General features: G+C 35.2%; 1 protein-coding gene across 13 annotated transcripts in view; it reads right to left on the reverse strand.

The window, feature by feature from the left end:
* Positions 1 to 14,723, reverse strand: part of LOC108297236 (transcriptional regulator ATRX) — a 224,578-nt gene that overhangs the window by 130,858 nt on the left and 78,997 nt on the right. For 5 of the 13 annotated variants that reach the window (XM_017519955.2, XM_017519953.2, XM_017519963.2 and 2 more), the window contains 5 exons: positions 11,621 to 11,676; positions 10,619 to 10,671; positions 9,292 to 9,419; positions 6,570 to 6,683; positions 1,588 to 1,697 (listed from right to left, as the gene is read on the reverse strand). In XM_017519955.2, the coding sequence (XP_017375444.1) occupies positions 1,588 to 1,697; positions 6,570 to 6,683; positions 9,292 to 9,419; positions 10,619 to 10,671; positions 11,621 to 11,676 (461 nt within the window). Of the gene's footprint in view, positions 1 to 1,587; positions 1,698 to 6,569; positions 6,684 to 9,291; positions 9,420 to 10,618; positions 10,672 to 11,620; positions 11,677 to 12,301; positions 12,309 to 12,588; positions 12,622 to 14,723 lie in introns of those variants that run through there. The other 8 variants (XM_017519956.2, XM_017519964.2, XM_017519958.2 and 5 more) reach the window with 5 other exon arrangements.

Here is a 14,723-nt window from a genome sequence, read left to right on the forward strand (position 1 = left end):
AAAAAGTTTATAAAAGATTTTAGTAAAGCTAATTTCTGGTCTCATACAACTAGCTACTAAAGCTCTACATAAAAATTTATTAGATATGGGTACTTAGTAATTTTGATAGCCACGACATACAAACAGCTACTATGTATATAGCTAAACAATTAATCTGTATTTTCTTTAAATCTCAAAGTACCTACGATGCAAGGCAGGACGTATTATGAGAGAGAAAAGGCTAACTTTCATTAATATGTAAATAAATCTAAAGTCATACAACCAGTAAGAATCAAAGCTATTATTCAAATCCAAGTTTGACTGACTTCAAAGTCTTTCCAGTGGGACTGCAGAAAAGGAAAGTAAGGTGCTCACTGATACAAACTACTAATTAGTGAAATGGCCTAGGCTCAAAAGACTGGTTCTTGAAAAAAGACAATCATATAGATAAGAAAACAGAAAGGAAAATATATGTCACAAATCCAACAATATGAGATTCTGCTGTCACAACTTAAAACGAAGCTCTCTAATACATACCCTTCACAGGCCCCTGGCTGAACTGAATTCAAGGAAAGAAGGGATATAAATTGCTAAAGGAAAAAGTAAGTTTAGTTCATTTAAGCATGTCTGAATTGATCAAAAATTCATGCAAGAAAGAGCTAGAACTAGAACTCCAAGGAAAACATGGCCTGCCACTGCATTTCAAAGGTAGCTTTTTACTGGGAAACTAACATAGGATTAAGTTTTGCTCTTGTTGCCCAGGCTGGACTGCAATGGCGCAATCTTGACTCACTGCAACCTCCACCTCCCAGGTTCAAGCAACTCTTCTGCCTCAGCCTCCTGAGTAGCTAGGATTACAGGCACCCGCCACCACACCTGGCTAATTTTCTTTTTATTATTTTTAGTAGAGATGGAGTTTCACCACGTTAGCCAGGCTTGTCTCAAACTCCTGACCTCAGGTGATCCACCCGCCTCAGCCTCCCAAAGTGCTGGGATTACAGGTGTGAGCCACCATGCCAGACCCACATTTATAGATATTAAAAATTAACTCCAAGGTATTACTAACAAAAAAGTGGCACAGACAGTTAAAACTATAATCAACACATAAAAAACATTTTTAATTCTATTATCTCCAAGTTACATCAAAATCCTGCTCCACATAGAAAGCTTAGATTTGGGGAAGTAGGTTATATAAGAGGAAAGATTATAAAACACAAACATTTACACATATCCACTTCTGAGATTTTCAAACACACCATGCTCTCCCTCAACTACCAGTATTCGAATACCACGTTGCCACTTCCCCAAACATGCTGAACCAATCTCACTTACCAGGCTAATTCTTATTCATATTTCACATATCAGCTTTCCACTAGAAAGCCATCCGACCGAAGTCCTATTTACACAGGCTTCCTGTGTGCTCCCATAATCACAGTATCTCCCCTATCATGGCACTTAGGCTTTGTATGTCTATCTTCCCCACTACAATAGAAGTCCTCTAAGGGCAGACACCATTTCCATCTTTCTTCAAGACTATGCCCTCAAAGGCCTGGTATATGGTAAGCATTCAAATATTTGTGGTATGAATTATCAATAGATCATACATACCTTACAAATAAGAACTTGCAATGAAGGGTGTCTATAAATGGAATCTTTTTGAAAATGGTTGACCTGTTGTCCACAAGCAGTGCAGCTCACAATCCCATGAAGCCCATCTTCTAGGAGAAAGGAGTGACTATTATTCACACATTTACACACAGAAAAAGATATTTGCTTTAGTCAGCATTTTGTAACTTTTGTATTGGAAATTAAATACCTCAAAATCCTTCAAAAAATGGCATCTTGGACACAAGTAAAAAAGGTTAATATTTTATCAACTTACTCAACACATGACAACTTTGGCAAATTCCAACTTACAAATTCTAATTGTTTCCTTTTACAGATGCAAATGCCATTTCTTACAACTCAATATAACATTAAGAGACTCCATAAAGGGGTTCTAAAACTAGGGGCCAAGAGCTCTTTTTTATTTCATTATTGCTTTGCAAATAAATTAAGTTATCAGTGCTTACAGAATGGGGAAGTAAAATATATGGAACAGATTATTTTGCAATGCTATACTTAATTATGCCATAAAGGTTTTTACTCTCAAAGTGGAATTGTCTGCACAGATCCTATCAATATGGCATGTAAAAACTTGGTAGTTTTATGTTATTACCAATTTCCTTCCTAATATTTACTTCAACACTAACCATAATTGTCATTAACCTGTGTTTTTTTTCTATATGTACTCCACTATCCATACCAACACTGTCTACTGTTTCCAAATAAGGACAAATAAGACATTGCAGGTATATCTATTTTTGCAGCAAAACATCAGAACGATTAGGGGTAAAAGGTAAGAGTCCCATTCTGTACTATCTCCTAAAAAACAGATCAATGATATCTTATGCAGAAAAGACTAAGAAGAAACCTCTCTGGCCTCGCTCTTATCTCTAGTTCTGCTAAGGCAGTGCTTCACACCCTGAGTTAAACATTGTCATCTGAAGAATCTTTATAAAAACAGCCATTCCCACCCCCTAAACCATGGAATTAAAATCTCTCAGACATTTTCTTAAAGTTTCAAAGATGATCTTGATGTGCAACCAAGACCTTGATCAAAATAAGATGGTAGATTATAATTAAAAAGAAGCCACTGAAAATGCTTACATTCACAAATCTAAAAAAAAAAGGCTAAAAAACAAATTGGCTCCATCCTTAAATAAAAGACAAAACATCACATACATTTATCACCCTTTTAATTTTCTCTTTTGTGTTTTTGTTAGGCTTAAGGTCCAAAGCACCATGGACCCAAATATTATCAGGAATATTTTTAATTTGTAGAAGCTTTAAAAAAAACATTTAACAGACAGATTCTCACTGTCACCAAGGCTGGAGTACAGTGGTGCAAATTCAGCTCACTGAGCCTCAACCTCCCAGGCTCAGGCAATCCTCCTACCTCAGCCTCCTGATAGCCAGGACTATAGGCACACACCACCACACTTGGTTAATTTTTTGTAGAGACTGGTTCTCACTGTGTGGCCCAGGCTGGTCTCCAACTCTTGGGCTCAAGCAATCCTCTGGCCTCAGCCTCCCAAAGTGCTGGGATTACAGGTGTGAGCCACCACACCTAGCCAGAAGCTAAAAAATTTAAGGTATGAGAACACCATCATACTTTTTCAGAAGATAAAAGTAACCTTGAAGGTTTACTATATATGTTGCTAATATTTTTATTTATTTTTTTTTAATTTTAAAGATGGGCGTCTCACTCCATCACCCAGACTAGGGTACAATGGCACAATCATAAGTCACTGTAGCCTCAAACACCTGAGCTCAAGCAAACCTCCCACCTCAACCTACCAACAGCGGGGATTACAGGCCTAATATATTATAATCACATTACTTACAAACACCAGTTTGATGTTGGGTATTCATATATTCTGTATTTAAGAAAAACAAATACACCACAACATACTTTTTCATTTCAAATAATAATTTCATTCAGATAAACTAACAAAATAAATAAAAGGTGGAATCTGAATGTTCATCCAATGTTAAGTAATACTAAGCATCTTCTATGTGCTTTTGTGCATATAACACTCAAGAATTAAACAAAACTAGGTAATTCTTTGGAGAATTTCTCCTACACGTGCACAAGGAATCAAATATAAGGATATTCACCACAGCACTTATCAGAAAATTGCAAAATAAAAAATTGGGAATAACTTCCTATGTGGGAAATGAATAGTGGCTTATTAATACAACATAATATAGAGCCATGAAAAATAAACAAACTAGATGTACATTTACTGACATGAATACAATTCAAAAACAATGTTAAATGAGAAACGTTCCCAAATGATATACAGCATAGTATTTTGTATATTTTTAAATGAAAAATGTTTTATGAATACATATATAAAAAACATGGAAAAACATGCACACACATGCACATGCATAAAACTTCAAGATAATCATTACCTGTGGGGTGGGAAGAAGGGGAAATGGATGAGAGTAGGACTGAACCAATATTTTACTTAAGTGAGATCTGAAGCAAATATGGTAAAATGTTGAAATGTTACTTTATGTACTTGTTGCTGTACACATGTTTAATTTTTTTATTTTTAGTTATGAAATATATTTAAAATTGTAACAAAGGTACAAATGGAAAAGAGGCATTTTCATTTCTGAGCTCAATATGTTTTAATGGTTTTAAAAAGAGAACAAAATTATTGTGTCATGTAAAAAAGTTAGGTGTAAAATACACTTTCTAACAATTAAACTGGGAAGAGAATGTCAAAATAAGGTATGATACTAAAAAGTGTTTAAAAACAGCAGCTCCTGAAACGGTCACTTTAGCCATATCTTTGTGTTATAATACTGTTCCAAATCAATATAAGACTTTATATATAAAGTTTACATTCTTGACAGTTTCCTAAGTTAGGCTTCAATTTTGGAACTACCTTTCTTAGAAAGTTTAAATATTAACTACAGCAATTCAGTATTTCAGATCACCAGTTTATCTATCTATCTATCTCTCTCTCTCTCTATCTATATATACATGCGTGTGTATAGAAAGTAAACCTAGTATTAAATTTCCTGTGTGATTTCTGACAGATTAAAAAAGCATCAAATCATTAAGATGAAAATAAACACGAAAGATTTAAGTGCTACTGATGGCTATAAATGTATGTATTCCCTTAAGCATGATAACAAAACATTCCCACAGAGAACATTCAATAAAATGTTCCTGAAACTTATCAGCTGAGACCAAATGCCAGCAGCATACTAAAGTGGCACTTGGAATACCCTCGTCAACAACAGTGGTTCTTTTATTCTCCTTTCAGCCCTTATCCACATTTCAGACACTGACTTTTCCAGAGTCCCTTCCCCAAAAAAAAACAATTTGGACACTGTGTACACCAACTGTACACAATACAGAAAACTTAGTTATTTGTCTTCTCTAGAGAACCTATGATCAGAGGAAAGAAACTCTTACTACTAATCTTTACCATCACTTTCTAATTTGTGATTCTCTTAAATTTTAAGACTACTACCTTGGTTTTAATGAGCTCTGTTGCTGCAATGGCAGTTTCCCTACTGTGAACTAGAGTCTCAGAAAGATTCCTTATGCTCAAAAGGAGCTGACTGCCCCTTTGTAAACAAGACTAAATGATATTTCCTTTATTTTTGCCAACAACCTTACAAAATATTTAATCTGAAAATAAATATATATAAGTATAGATATATTTTACTGGTTCCAGCAAGATAATCATAGCATTAAAATAAAAATCCACACAAAATTTCACCAATATAAGAACTTCACTATAATTTCAAAATTATATAATCTGATCAATATTAAATGGATATGCTTTCATTACATTTCTACTTAGAAATTTAGTGTCATGTTCTATTATTTGGAGATTCATTCCTTTTATAGTTACGAATTCTGGCTCTATTAAGCTGTCCCAAAATATATATAGGCACTATTTAAAAATTGCACACAAACAAATGAGACACATAGTCCACAATTATACATTTCTAAATGAATCTTTCTGATACAAACTTTTTATAAATGGTTAGCCAATATTACTCTGTGTGCATGTGTGTTTGTTAACTTTTTTGAGACAGGGTCTCACTCTGTCATCCAGGCTGCAGAGACTGGTGCAATCACGGCTCACTGCAGCCTCGATCACCTGGGCTCAAGCGATCCTCCCACCTCAGCCTCCAGAGAAGCTAGAACTACAGGCATGCGCCACCATGCCCAGCTAATATTTTTATTTTTTGTAGATATGGGGTCTCACCATATTCCCCAAGCTGGTCTCAAACTCCAGGACCCAAATAATTCTCCTTCCTTGGCCTCCTAAAGTGCTAGTATTACAGGTATGAGCCACCACTCCCCACCGTTTGTGTGTTTAAGAGAGGATAGACAGATAAAGGGAGAGGTGCCTCAGGCAGACAGAGGGACGGTTAATCAGCTCTAGCTCGCTTCTCCTTCCTACTTATCTCCACGTTCCTATTCTTAGATTAATGGATCTGAAACTTCAGTGTACATAGGAACAAACTGGGGCACTTTCTTGACCTCATCAACAGAAATTCAAATTTGTGAGGAGTGGAGTCAAGGGACTTGCATTTATAATAAGCACCCCATCTAATACTAACGAAAACGTATGTCACTCTATGCAACTCTAAATATATATAAAGTTACCTACAGGCCACAGACAAGATTTTGCATGAATCTAAAATTCTTTTAAGGTTGTGGGGGGGGGACACATAGTATTGTGGCATATATGTATTATAGAATATGTGGAAGAAGGAAATGCTAAGCTTCTTGAGTTAACTTAATAGCCACTGAAGGCAAAGGTGTTTTCATAAATGGTGTTTAACCTTTTCTGCTTCAGAGCTCAGAGAGAAACAGAAGTTATTTTTAAGTAGTGCTTTTAATAAACAAAAGGCAGAAAAGTGGAGGTATTTTTAGTAAGCACATCAGATTTTCCAATATGGTCATAAACAGCAATTTAAATTCATGTTTCATTTTCACTTGTATTTACCTCCGCGTTTTTTGAGATTTTCAGTTTTCATTTTACTTCTGCTTCTAAATTCAGGCCCTTTAAAATCATCTTTGTCTTCATTCAGCACTGGCTCTGGCTGTACAATCACTGTACCTAGAATGATTTCATTTAAAAAATCATTACACATATTAAATGTGCAAGTGAAGTGCAAGACTTCAGTTCAGATAAAGCCAACATTGCTGGTACATAGTTTGTTTCTTTCAAGCTTTAGATATTGGTATAAGGACCTCACAAAAGTAAATAAAACAGGGAAATAGTAAAAGGGCCAGGTGTCAACAATCAGTTTATTTGTTGAAATATAGTTCATAAAAACAGGAAAGGGAGGTATTATGAAGTGATTACAAAAGAAATGTGTGAATCAAATAGAAAGCCTCAACCCAGTTCTGAATTTTTGTAGTGCCTATCACAAAAGCTGTTATGAATATGAAGTTATCCTAAGTTCCATAAAGAATTTATAAAACGTGGTTCAGAGGGAAAAATTTTTAAAAGACATCCTATTCTCATAATGCAAATCACAAACTCAGAAAGATTTGTAAGGGTTATTTTATATTGCAAGGGAGGGACATTGGTGGGGAAATGAAGTTCATTCTACTACTCCTCTACCTATTCTGCAGCATCTCCCTACTGGTATGTCAAAGCTTCACTACTCTGTAAAGTCCGTAAAGAGCTTTAACAGGTTAAGATACTTAAGCTGAAGTACCCTAACAATAAATTGTAGAATGAGATCATTTGTTGATGCCTACGGAAATATTTTAGAAAGAATGTCCTTCCTTAACTATAAAACATGTGAACTGAGGAGAGAGGTTGTCAATTTTTTATTAGTTCTCTCAAGAGCAAATAAGACAGGCACAGTAATAAGGGTTTAGGTCTGAATGTTTACCTATATCACTGGGCTTAGTAATTGACTATCATTGGCAACAATTATGGAAGAAAAAGCAGGTAGTTGCCAGGGGCTTTCTCTGCAACAAGTTACTCAACAAATTTTGACAAGTTATAGCATCCAGTTGGTAAATGAGTTTCTGAATCTCTGAAAGGGTGGGGGTAGAGGACACAGATGATTGGGATTTTACAGATTGTAGTAAAATTAAATAATCCCCACCAAAAAAACTATTCACAGCAATCACTGCATATATATACTTTCAGGGAAGCCCCAGCATTTGAAAAGAACTACAGATTATAAATTAACAACAAAAAAAAATAATAACTTAATTCTTCCTAGAGATTATTCTAGGGAGAATTGTAAGCAACACAGCAGAGTGAAGGAGCACTCACTAGCTTTGGATTCAAGCAGACTTGGGTTGAAATCTTAGCTTCTCAATTTAAAGCTGAAAAAGTTCCTTGGGTTCTAAATTTGTTCCTTTAGCTATACAAGCAAAATAATAACTAACTTACAGTGTTGCTTTGAGGATTAAAGGAGTTAATTCTGTAAGAGCCTGCTACCTATACATACTCAATAAATATTACAACAATAATATAAACACCCAAATTTAACCTCATGAAATGGGTCTGTTTTTGTTTTGGTCTGTCAGAATTAGGTATAGTTCAGATTAGTAACATTATATGCTAACCTTCTTCCACAGTACCATTAAAACAAAGGTTTGAAATCCTAGTTCTTACATCATAAACACTTCCAGTAACAACCACTGAGAATGTAAAAATCCAAAGTAAATCACTGCCTAATGGGACTTAGACTCCCATGTTAGTTATTTCTGCCCTTGGCCACCAAAACCATTATACAACATTGTCATACATGGTTTGCAAAGCTAGCAAATGGTAGGCCCCTATCTCTCTTCTTCCATTAATTTCCCTTCCTCATTTCATTTATCACCTTTTGTAAGTCCTAATTTATCCTAGTCAAAGAAAGTTCCAACCCTCCTACCTACCATATTTTTTAAACTACCATAATTTGAAAATGTGTCATAAAAACATAGACAGGGAACAAGGTTTAATAAGCACTCACTATAAAAGATCTATGAGAATGAATTTGAAAAATGTGCCAAGAGACTAAAACGTATTATTTAACAAAGAAAAAAAATCTAAAATTTGACTCTTTGAACAATGTCCCCTGTCATTCTCATCATCCAATCATATTGCTCTCAGACGTGAGCTATAAGAGTACATGATACTCATTTGGCTTTTTCCCCAATCTTATTAACAAGATTTTATGGTTAAAACTTCAACTGATGAGATGTATGTGACAAAGTTTTTTAAAAGAGATAACAGTAAGAAATACACCTAAATCTATGATAGTTAAATTCGGCTTTTAGCGTTAGGGAATTTAAGAATGCAGTAAGACTAAACTAGACTGTAAATGATTTTTGTTTAAGTTTTCAGGAACAGTCATTACATTTTTGTATAAAGCAAGCACATTAACATTTATTGAACCAACACCTAACATACCAAATTTTTAAACCTGCTTACACATTGAAGTATAATTTGGAAACCAAAGCCCCTTTTCTAAAACTCACAGGAAAAAAAATTAGATTTTATTCTTTTCAAAACTAACTGAATATTCCAAAATTTTAACTTCAATAACACACATTATCACTGGCACACAAATAATTTTTCCAGACAACCACTAGGAAAATGCCATGTTTGGTCTTTTGTACATATATAACAATAATCAAGTTCCAATTGTATAAAAATTGTATTTAAAAATTCATTTCAACTTAACTTCATATGAAAAATTAACACACATTACCTTTTGGCAAGCTTTGCATAGTAATATCATTTTCTGAATTTTCATTAGATGCATCTTCATGTACAGTTTCATCATCCAAAGGTTTTTCATCATCTGATTCTACATACTTTGTTACAATTGAAGGTTTCCTAAGAAAGAATTAAGTTCACAGAATTATAAACATTTCTGACAACTGGAACAATACCCAAAGAACATAAATAACATGTTGTAACTGAGCAGTGGGTCTCTACCAGGATGCACATCAGTATCAACTAGGGAAGCATGTATGTCTACACCCTATCACTGAATATTATGATTCAGTAGGTCTAGAGTAGCACCAAGGCATATACATTCTGAAAAAGCTAACGGGGATATCTTGGAACACACTCTTCTTTAAGAATCACTACTTTAGAGAATAAATTAACAACAAGCAAGCTTGGTTTTTAAGAGACATTCCCACTGGTTAGAAACAACAAAAGTCCAATAGACTAAGCTGCAAACTTCTAGTAAGAATTATACTGCATAGTATATTGGGCACTATATTAATGTTAGAAAGTAGTTTCTGGTTTTATGTATGACTTGACAATTTAGCACAAAAAAGTGTTTTTTTTTTTTTGTTTTTTTTTTTTTTTGGGACGGAGTTTCGCTCTTGTTACCCAGGCTAGAGTGCAATGGCGCAATCTCGGCTCACCGCAACCTCCGCCTCCTGGGTTCAGGCAATTCTCCTGCCTCAGCCTCCTGAGTAGCTGGGATTACAAGCACACGCCACCATGCCCAGCTAATTTTTTGTATTTTTAGTAGAGACGGGGTTTCACTGTGTTAACCAGGATGGTCTCGATCTCTTGACCTCGTGATCCACCCGCCTCGGCCTCCCAAAGTGCTGGGATTACAGGCTTGAGCCACCGCGCCCGGCAAAAAAGTGTTTTTTTTAACCACTCTTTGTTCTCCTTATAACTTACAACTGTGATGACTATCTAACTCCCCATCCTAGACAATTTCATATAACCCTGAAAAACCCATTGCCTCATCAGGCATTCAACAATTATATTCTCCTTTTTCAACGACATATATATGTCTAATGAAGTAAACTGCATATTGCAAGGACCACTAATACGTAATAAATCCTAAAATCTCCTTTAAAATTCAAAGTTGGAATGAATTAATAATTGTTGAAACCAGGTGATACAAAGGGATTCATTATATTATGCTAATCATTTTAAACATGTATATTTGTATAGAATGGTTAACTCAGAATAGTGCTTGACATAAGTTCAGAAAAATACAGTTTTAGAAACAGAAAATAAGGTGAAAAAGAAAGTAACTTTTTGTTCCTTTAACATCAACCAACCTCTTTGATCGTGAAGATCCGGAAGACTTGGATTTTTCTGAAGAGCTAGTTCCCTAGATATGAGACATAAATGTAAAAGTGAGTAAAACTCTCAAAACAGCATCCCTACAATTAACTATTTCCCTATAGCAAGAACTTCAATACAGTGATATAATGAGATGCTATTTATGTGCCTAGAATATTTTTCTAAAAGAAACTTCAAAAACTAATTCCCTACCTCATAAGGAACAAAGATGCAAAAAAACAAAAATAAAAATAAAAACTAATTCTCATTTACTTCCAGGTTTCCTTGGCTGAAGATTAAATTTCTGGTTTTTTACACGGTTGCTGTGGCATGCTGCGGGGGATACACTGCTGTATGATGATCATGGCCCCAGTCAACAAAGACAAAACAAGGATGTAGAAATAATCAAATCTCAACAGAGGTAGGGAGTTTTAAAGATCTAAATATGTTTCATTCTTCTCTATGTTAACATACAGCATGAAGTAACCTCTACAACTTGCTTTGACATACTAAACTTACCCTCATTTTGCCAATATAATCAATATATTTTACTGGATTCAATTTTTTTACAGTAGGTGAAAAAATTCCCAAAACCATAGTTGTAGGCCCGTGTATCAGGCAAAGGACCTTGTTATGAGTTGCTATAATTATGCTTAGTAGACTCTGGATACCAAGTTTTGAGAGATTTCATAACCATGGAGTTCATGCCCGTAACGTCCACCTCAAACACCCCTGGGGCAATATAAAGACAGTTAAATATCCATCTCTTGGAAGTCTTCAGTTGTCTGACTTTAGGTAAACTGCTAAAGTATACCACAGTGACAGAAACAATGAACACCTTCTCAAACTGGAAAACAACCAAACTGAAGTATCATAATGACAACTGGGTATCAGTATCCTTAGCCACATAACAGTACATGTGTCTAGGAGCAATCTAAAGACATATCCTCTAGTTGGTTAACAATAACAAATACCTTTAAAATAGTAATTATCATTACCTCTTCCTTGCTGTTTTCCATCATATCAGAGCTACTTCCAGAACCACTGATTTTATCTAAAAAAGAAGAAATAAAGAACATTATTTATCTCTTAAATATATCATCAAACAGAACTTCAATACCTATGAATCCATAAACCCATTTTCACACTACGAAGTCTGGCAGTATTGTTAACATAGCACTCATATTAAAATATTCCTAGAAGAATTATTTCACTAGAAGCACTCTCCTTTTGCACTAGAATCACTCTCCTTTTACACATTAACCCCTCCCTATAAAGCATTAAATCTCTATAGAGATTACTTTGGTATAAAAACATTTCCTGCTGTAGTTCATAAGTATTGCAAGACATTTTCCAGTAAAAGAAAATTTACAATATTATACTAAAAATAAAAAAACATACTATCAATAAAGTATATTTCATTTCACCATAAACTACTGAGAAAATAAGAGCAAACTAAACCAAAAGCAAGGAGAAGGAAATAATAAAGATTAGGGCAGAAATTCATGAAACTAATAAAAAAGGAAATAGAAAAACAATAGAAAAAAAAAAAATCAATGAAACCAAACAGTAGTTCCTTTTCTTTTTTTTCATTTCCTTTTTTTTTTTTAAGATAAGGTTTCACTCCATTGTCCATACTAGAGGACAGAGGTGCTATCATGGTTCACTTTAGCCTAAACCTCCTGGGCTCAGGTGATCCTCCCCTCTCAGCCTCCAGGTAGCTGGGACTACAGGCGTGCACCACCACACCCAGCTAATTTGTTGTAGAGATGAGGTTTCATCATGTTGCCCAGGCTGGTCTCTAACTCATGGGTTCAAGTGGTCTGCCCACCTTGGCCTCCCAAAGTGCTGAGATTATAAGCGTGAGCCACAGGCACCTGGCCAAAAACTAATTCTTTAAAAAGATGAACAAGTAGGACAGTGGCCATGAAAGTTGGAATCTGCTAGGGACTGTGTAACAACTTACTTGCAGGAGTAGAAATGATGAACAAACTTTAGGCTAGAGTGACCAAGAAAAAAAAAGAAACAAGACAACTCAAGTTACTATAATCAGAAATGAAAAAGAGGATATTACTACCAACCTAACTGAAATAAAAGGATTATAAAGGAATACTATGAACAACTGTGTGCCAAAAAATTAATTAACTTACATGAAATGAACAAATTTGAAAACACAAACTACTAAAGCTGAATCAAGAAGAAACAGGTATGACTAAATCTGTAAGAATTGATGAGATTAAATTAGCAACTAACAACAACAAAAAAAAAAACTACCCATAAAGAAAAAGCCTAAATGGTCTCACCACTGAATTATAACAAACATTTAAAAAAGGACTAATTCCAATTCTTCACAAACTCTTCTAAAAAACAGAAAAGGAGGCAACATTTCCCAACTCATTTTATGAAACCAGTATTGTCCTGGTATAAAAAAGATATCACAAATAGAGAAAACTACAGGACAGTATCACTTATGAATATAGATGTAAAAGTCTACAAAATATTAGAAAACTTCAAATCAGAAGGCAGGCTAGAGACTGGGAGAAAATCTTCACACACTGCACATCTGATAAAAGACAATTATCCAAACTATACAAAGAATGCTTAAAACTCAACAATAATAAAACAACATGATTTTAAAACAAGGAAAACAGAAACCTACATGAACAGACACCTCACCAAAAAAGATGTACAGATGCAGATAAGCACCTGAAAATAGGCTCAGCTGGGTGCAGTAGCTCATACCTGTAATCCCAGCACTTTGGGAGGCAGAGGTGGGCGCATCAAGAGGTCAGGAGTTCAAGACCAGCCTGGCCAACATGGCGAAACCTCGTCTCTACTAAAAATACAAAAATTAGCCAGGCATGGCTACTCAGTGCCATACCCAAGTACACGCCGTGGTATTTATCCGAAGAAACTGAAAACATATATCCAGAAAAAAACCTGCATGGAGATGTTTATAAACCTCTTTATTTAATGCAAACATCTTCACTTACTTACATAAACATCTTTATAAGCAGCTTTATTCATAACTGCCAAAACTTGGAAGCAACCAAGATGTCCTTCAGAAGATGAATGGATAAACAAACTGTGGTACACCCAGACAATGGAATATTATTCAACACTAGAAGGAAATGAGCTATCAAGCTACAAAGAGACATGGAGGAAACAAATGCAGATTACTATGTGAAAGAAGCCAGTCTGTAAAGGCTACATACATATGATTACAACTATGACAACCTGAAAAAGGCAAAATTATGGAGAAAGTAAAAGGATCAGTGGCTGCCAGTGGTCACAGGGGAGAAAGGGATTAAGAAACAGGCACAGCACAAGGGATTTTTAGGGTATTCTGTATGATACTACAATGGTGAATCCAGGTCATTATATATTTGTCAAAAATCTTTAAAATGTATAACACCAAGAGTAAACCTTAACGTAAACTATGCATTTGGGGTAATAATGACATGCCAGTGTAGGCACATCAACGTTATATAACAAATGTACAACTGTTATGAAATGCTGATAGTAGGAGATGCTACGTATGTGTGGAAGCAGGGGCATATGGGAACTCACTGTACTTTTTGCTCAATTTTGCTATGAACCTAAAACAGCTCTTTTAAAATGTCTTTTTTCTACTAAATTAAGGAAGAAATAAAATTCAAAAATCAACAAAAACTCACAGGTAGGTAATATCATACTTAGTGGTGACAGACTGAATGCTTTCCACCTTAAGATCAAGAACAAGACAAGGAAATCAGCTCTGGCCATTTCTATTGAACTTTGCACTACAGATTCTATTCAGAGCATGCATGTAAAAAAATAATTAAAAGGTATCAAGATTTAAAAGGAAGGTATAAAACTAGCCCTATTAGAGGGTCGGACGTGGTGGCTGACACCTGTAATCCCAGCACTTGGGGAGGCTGAGGCAGGCGAATCAACAGAGGTCAGGAGTTCGAGACCAGTCTGGTCAACATAGTAAAACCCCACCTCTACTAAAATCACAAAAATTAGCTAGGTGTGGTGGCGGGTGCCTATAATCCCAGCTACTCGGGAGGCTGAGGCATGAGAATTGCTTGAGCCCAGGAGGAGAAGGTTGCAGTGAAC

Source organism: Cebus imitator, unplaced genomic scaffold (genome assembly GCF_001604975.1).
Source record: "Cebus imitator isolate Cc_AM_T3 unplaced genomic scaffold, Cebus_imitator-1.0 Scaffold783, whole genome shotgun sequence".
Taxonomy (NCBI): Eukaryota; Metazoa; Chordata; class Mammalia; order Primates; family Cebidae; genus Cebus; species Cebus imitator.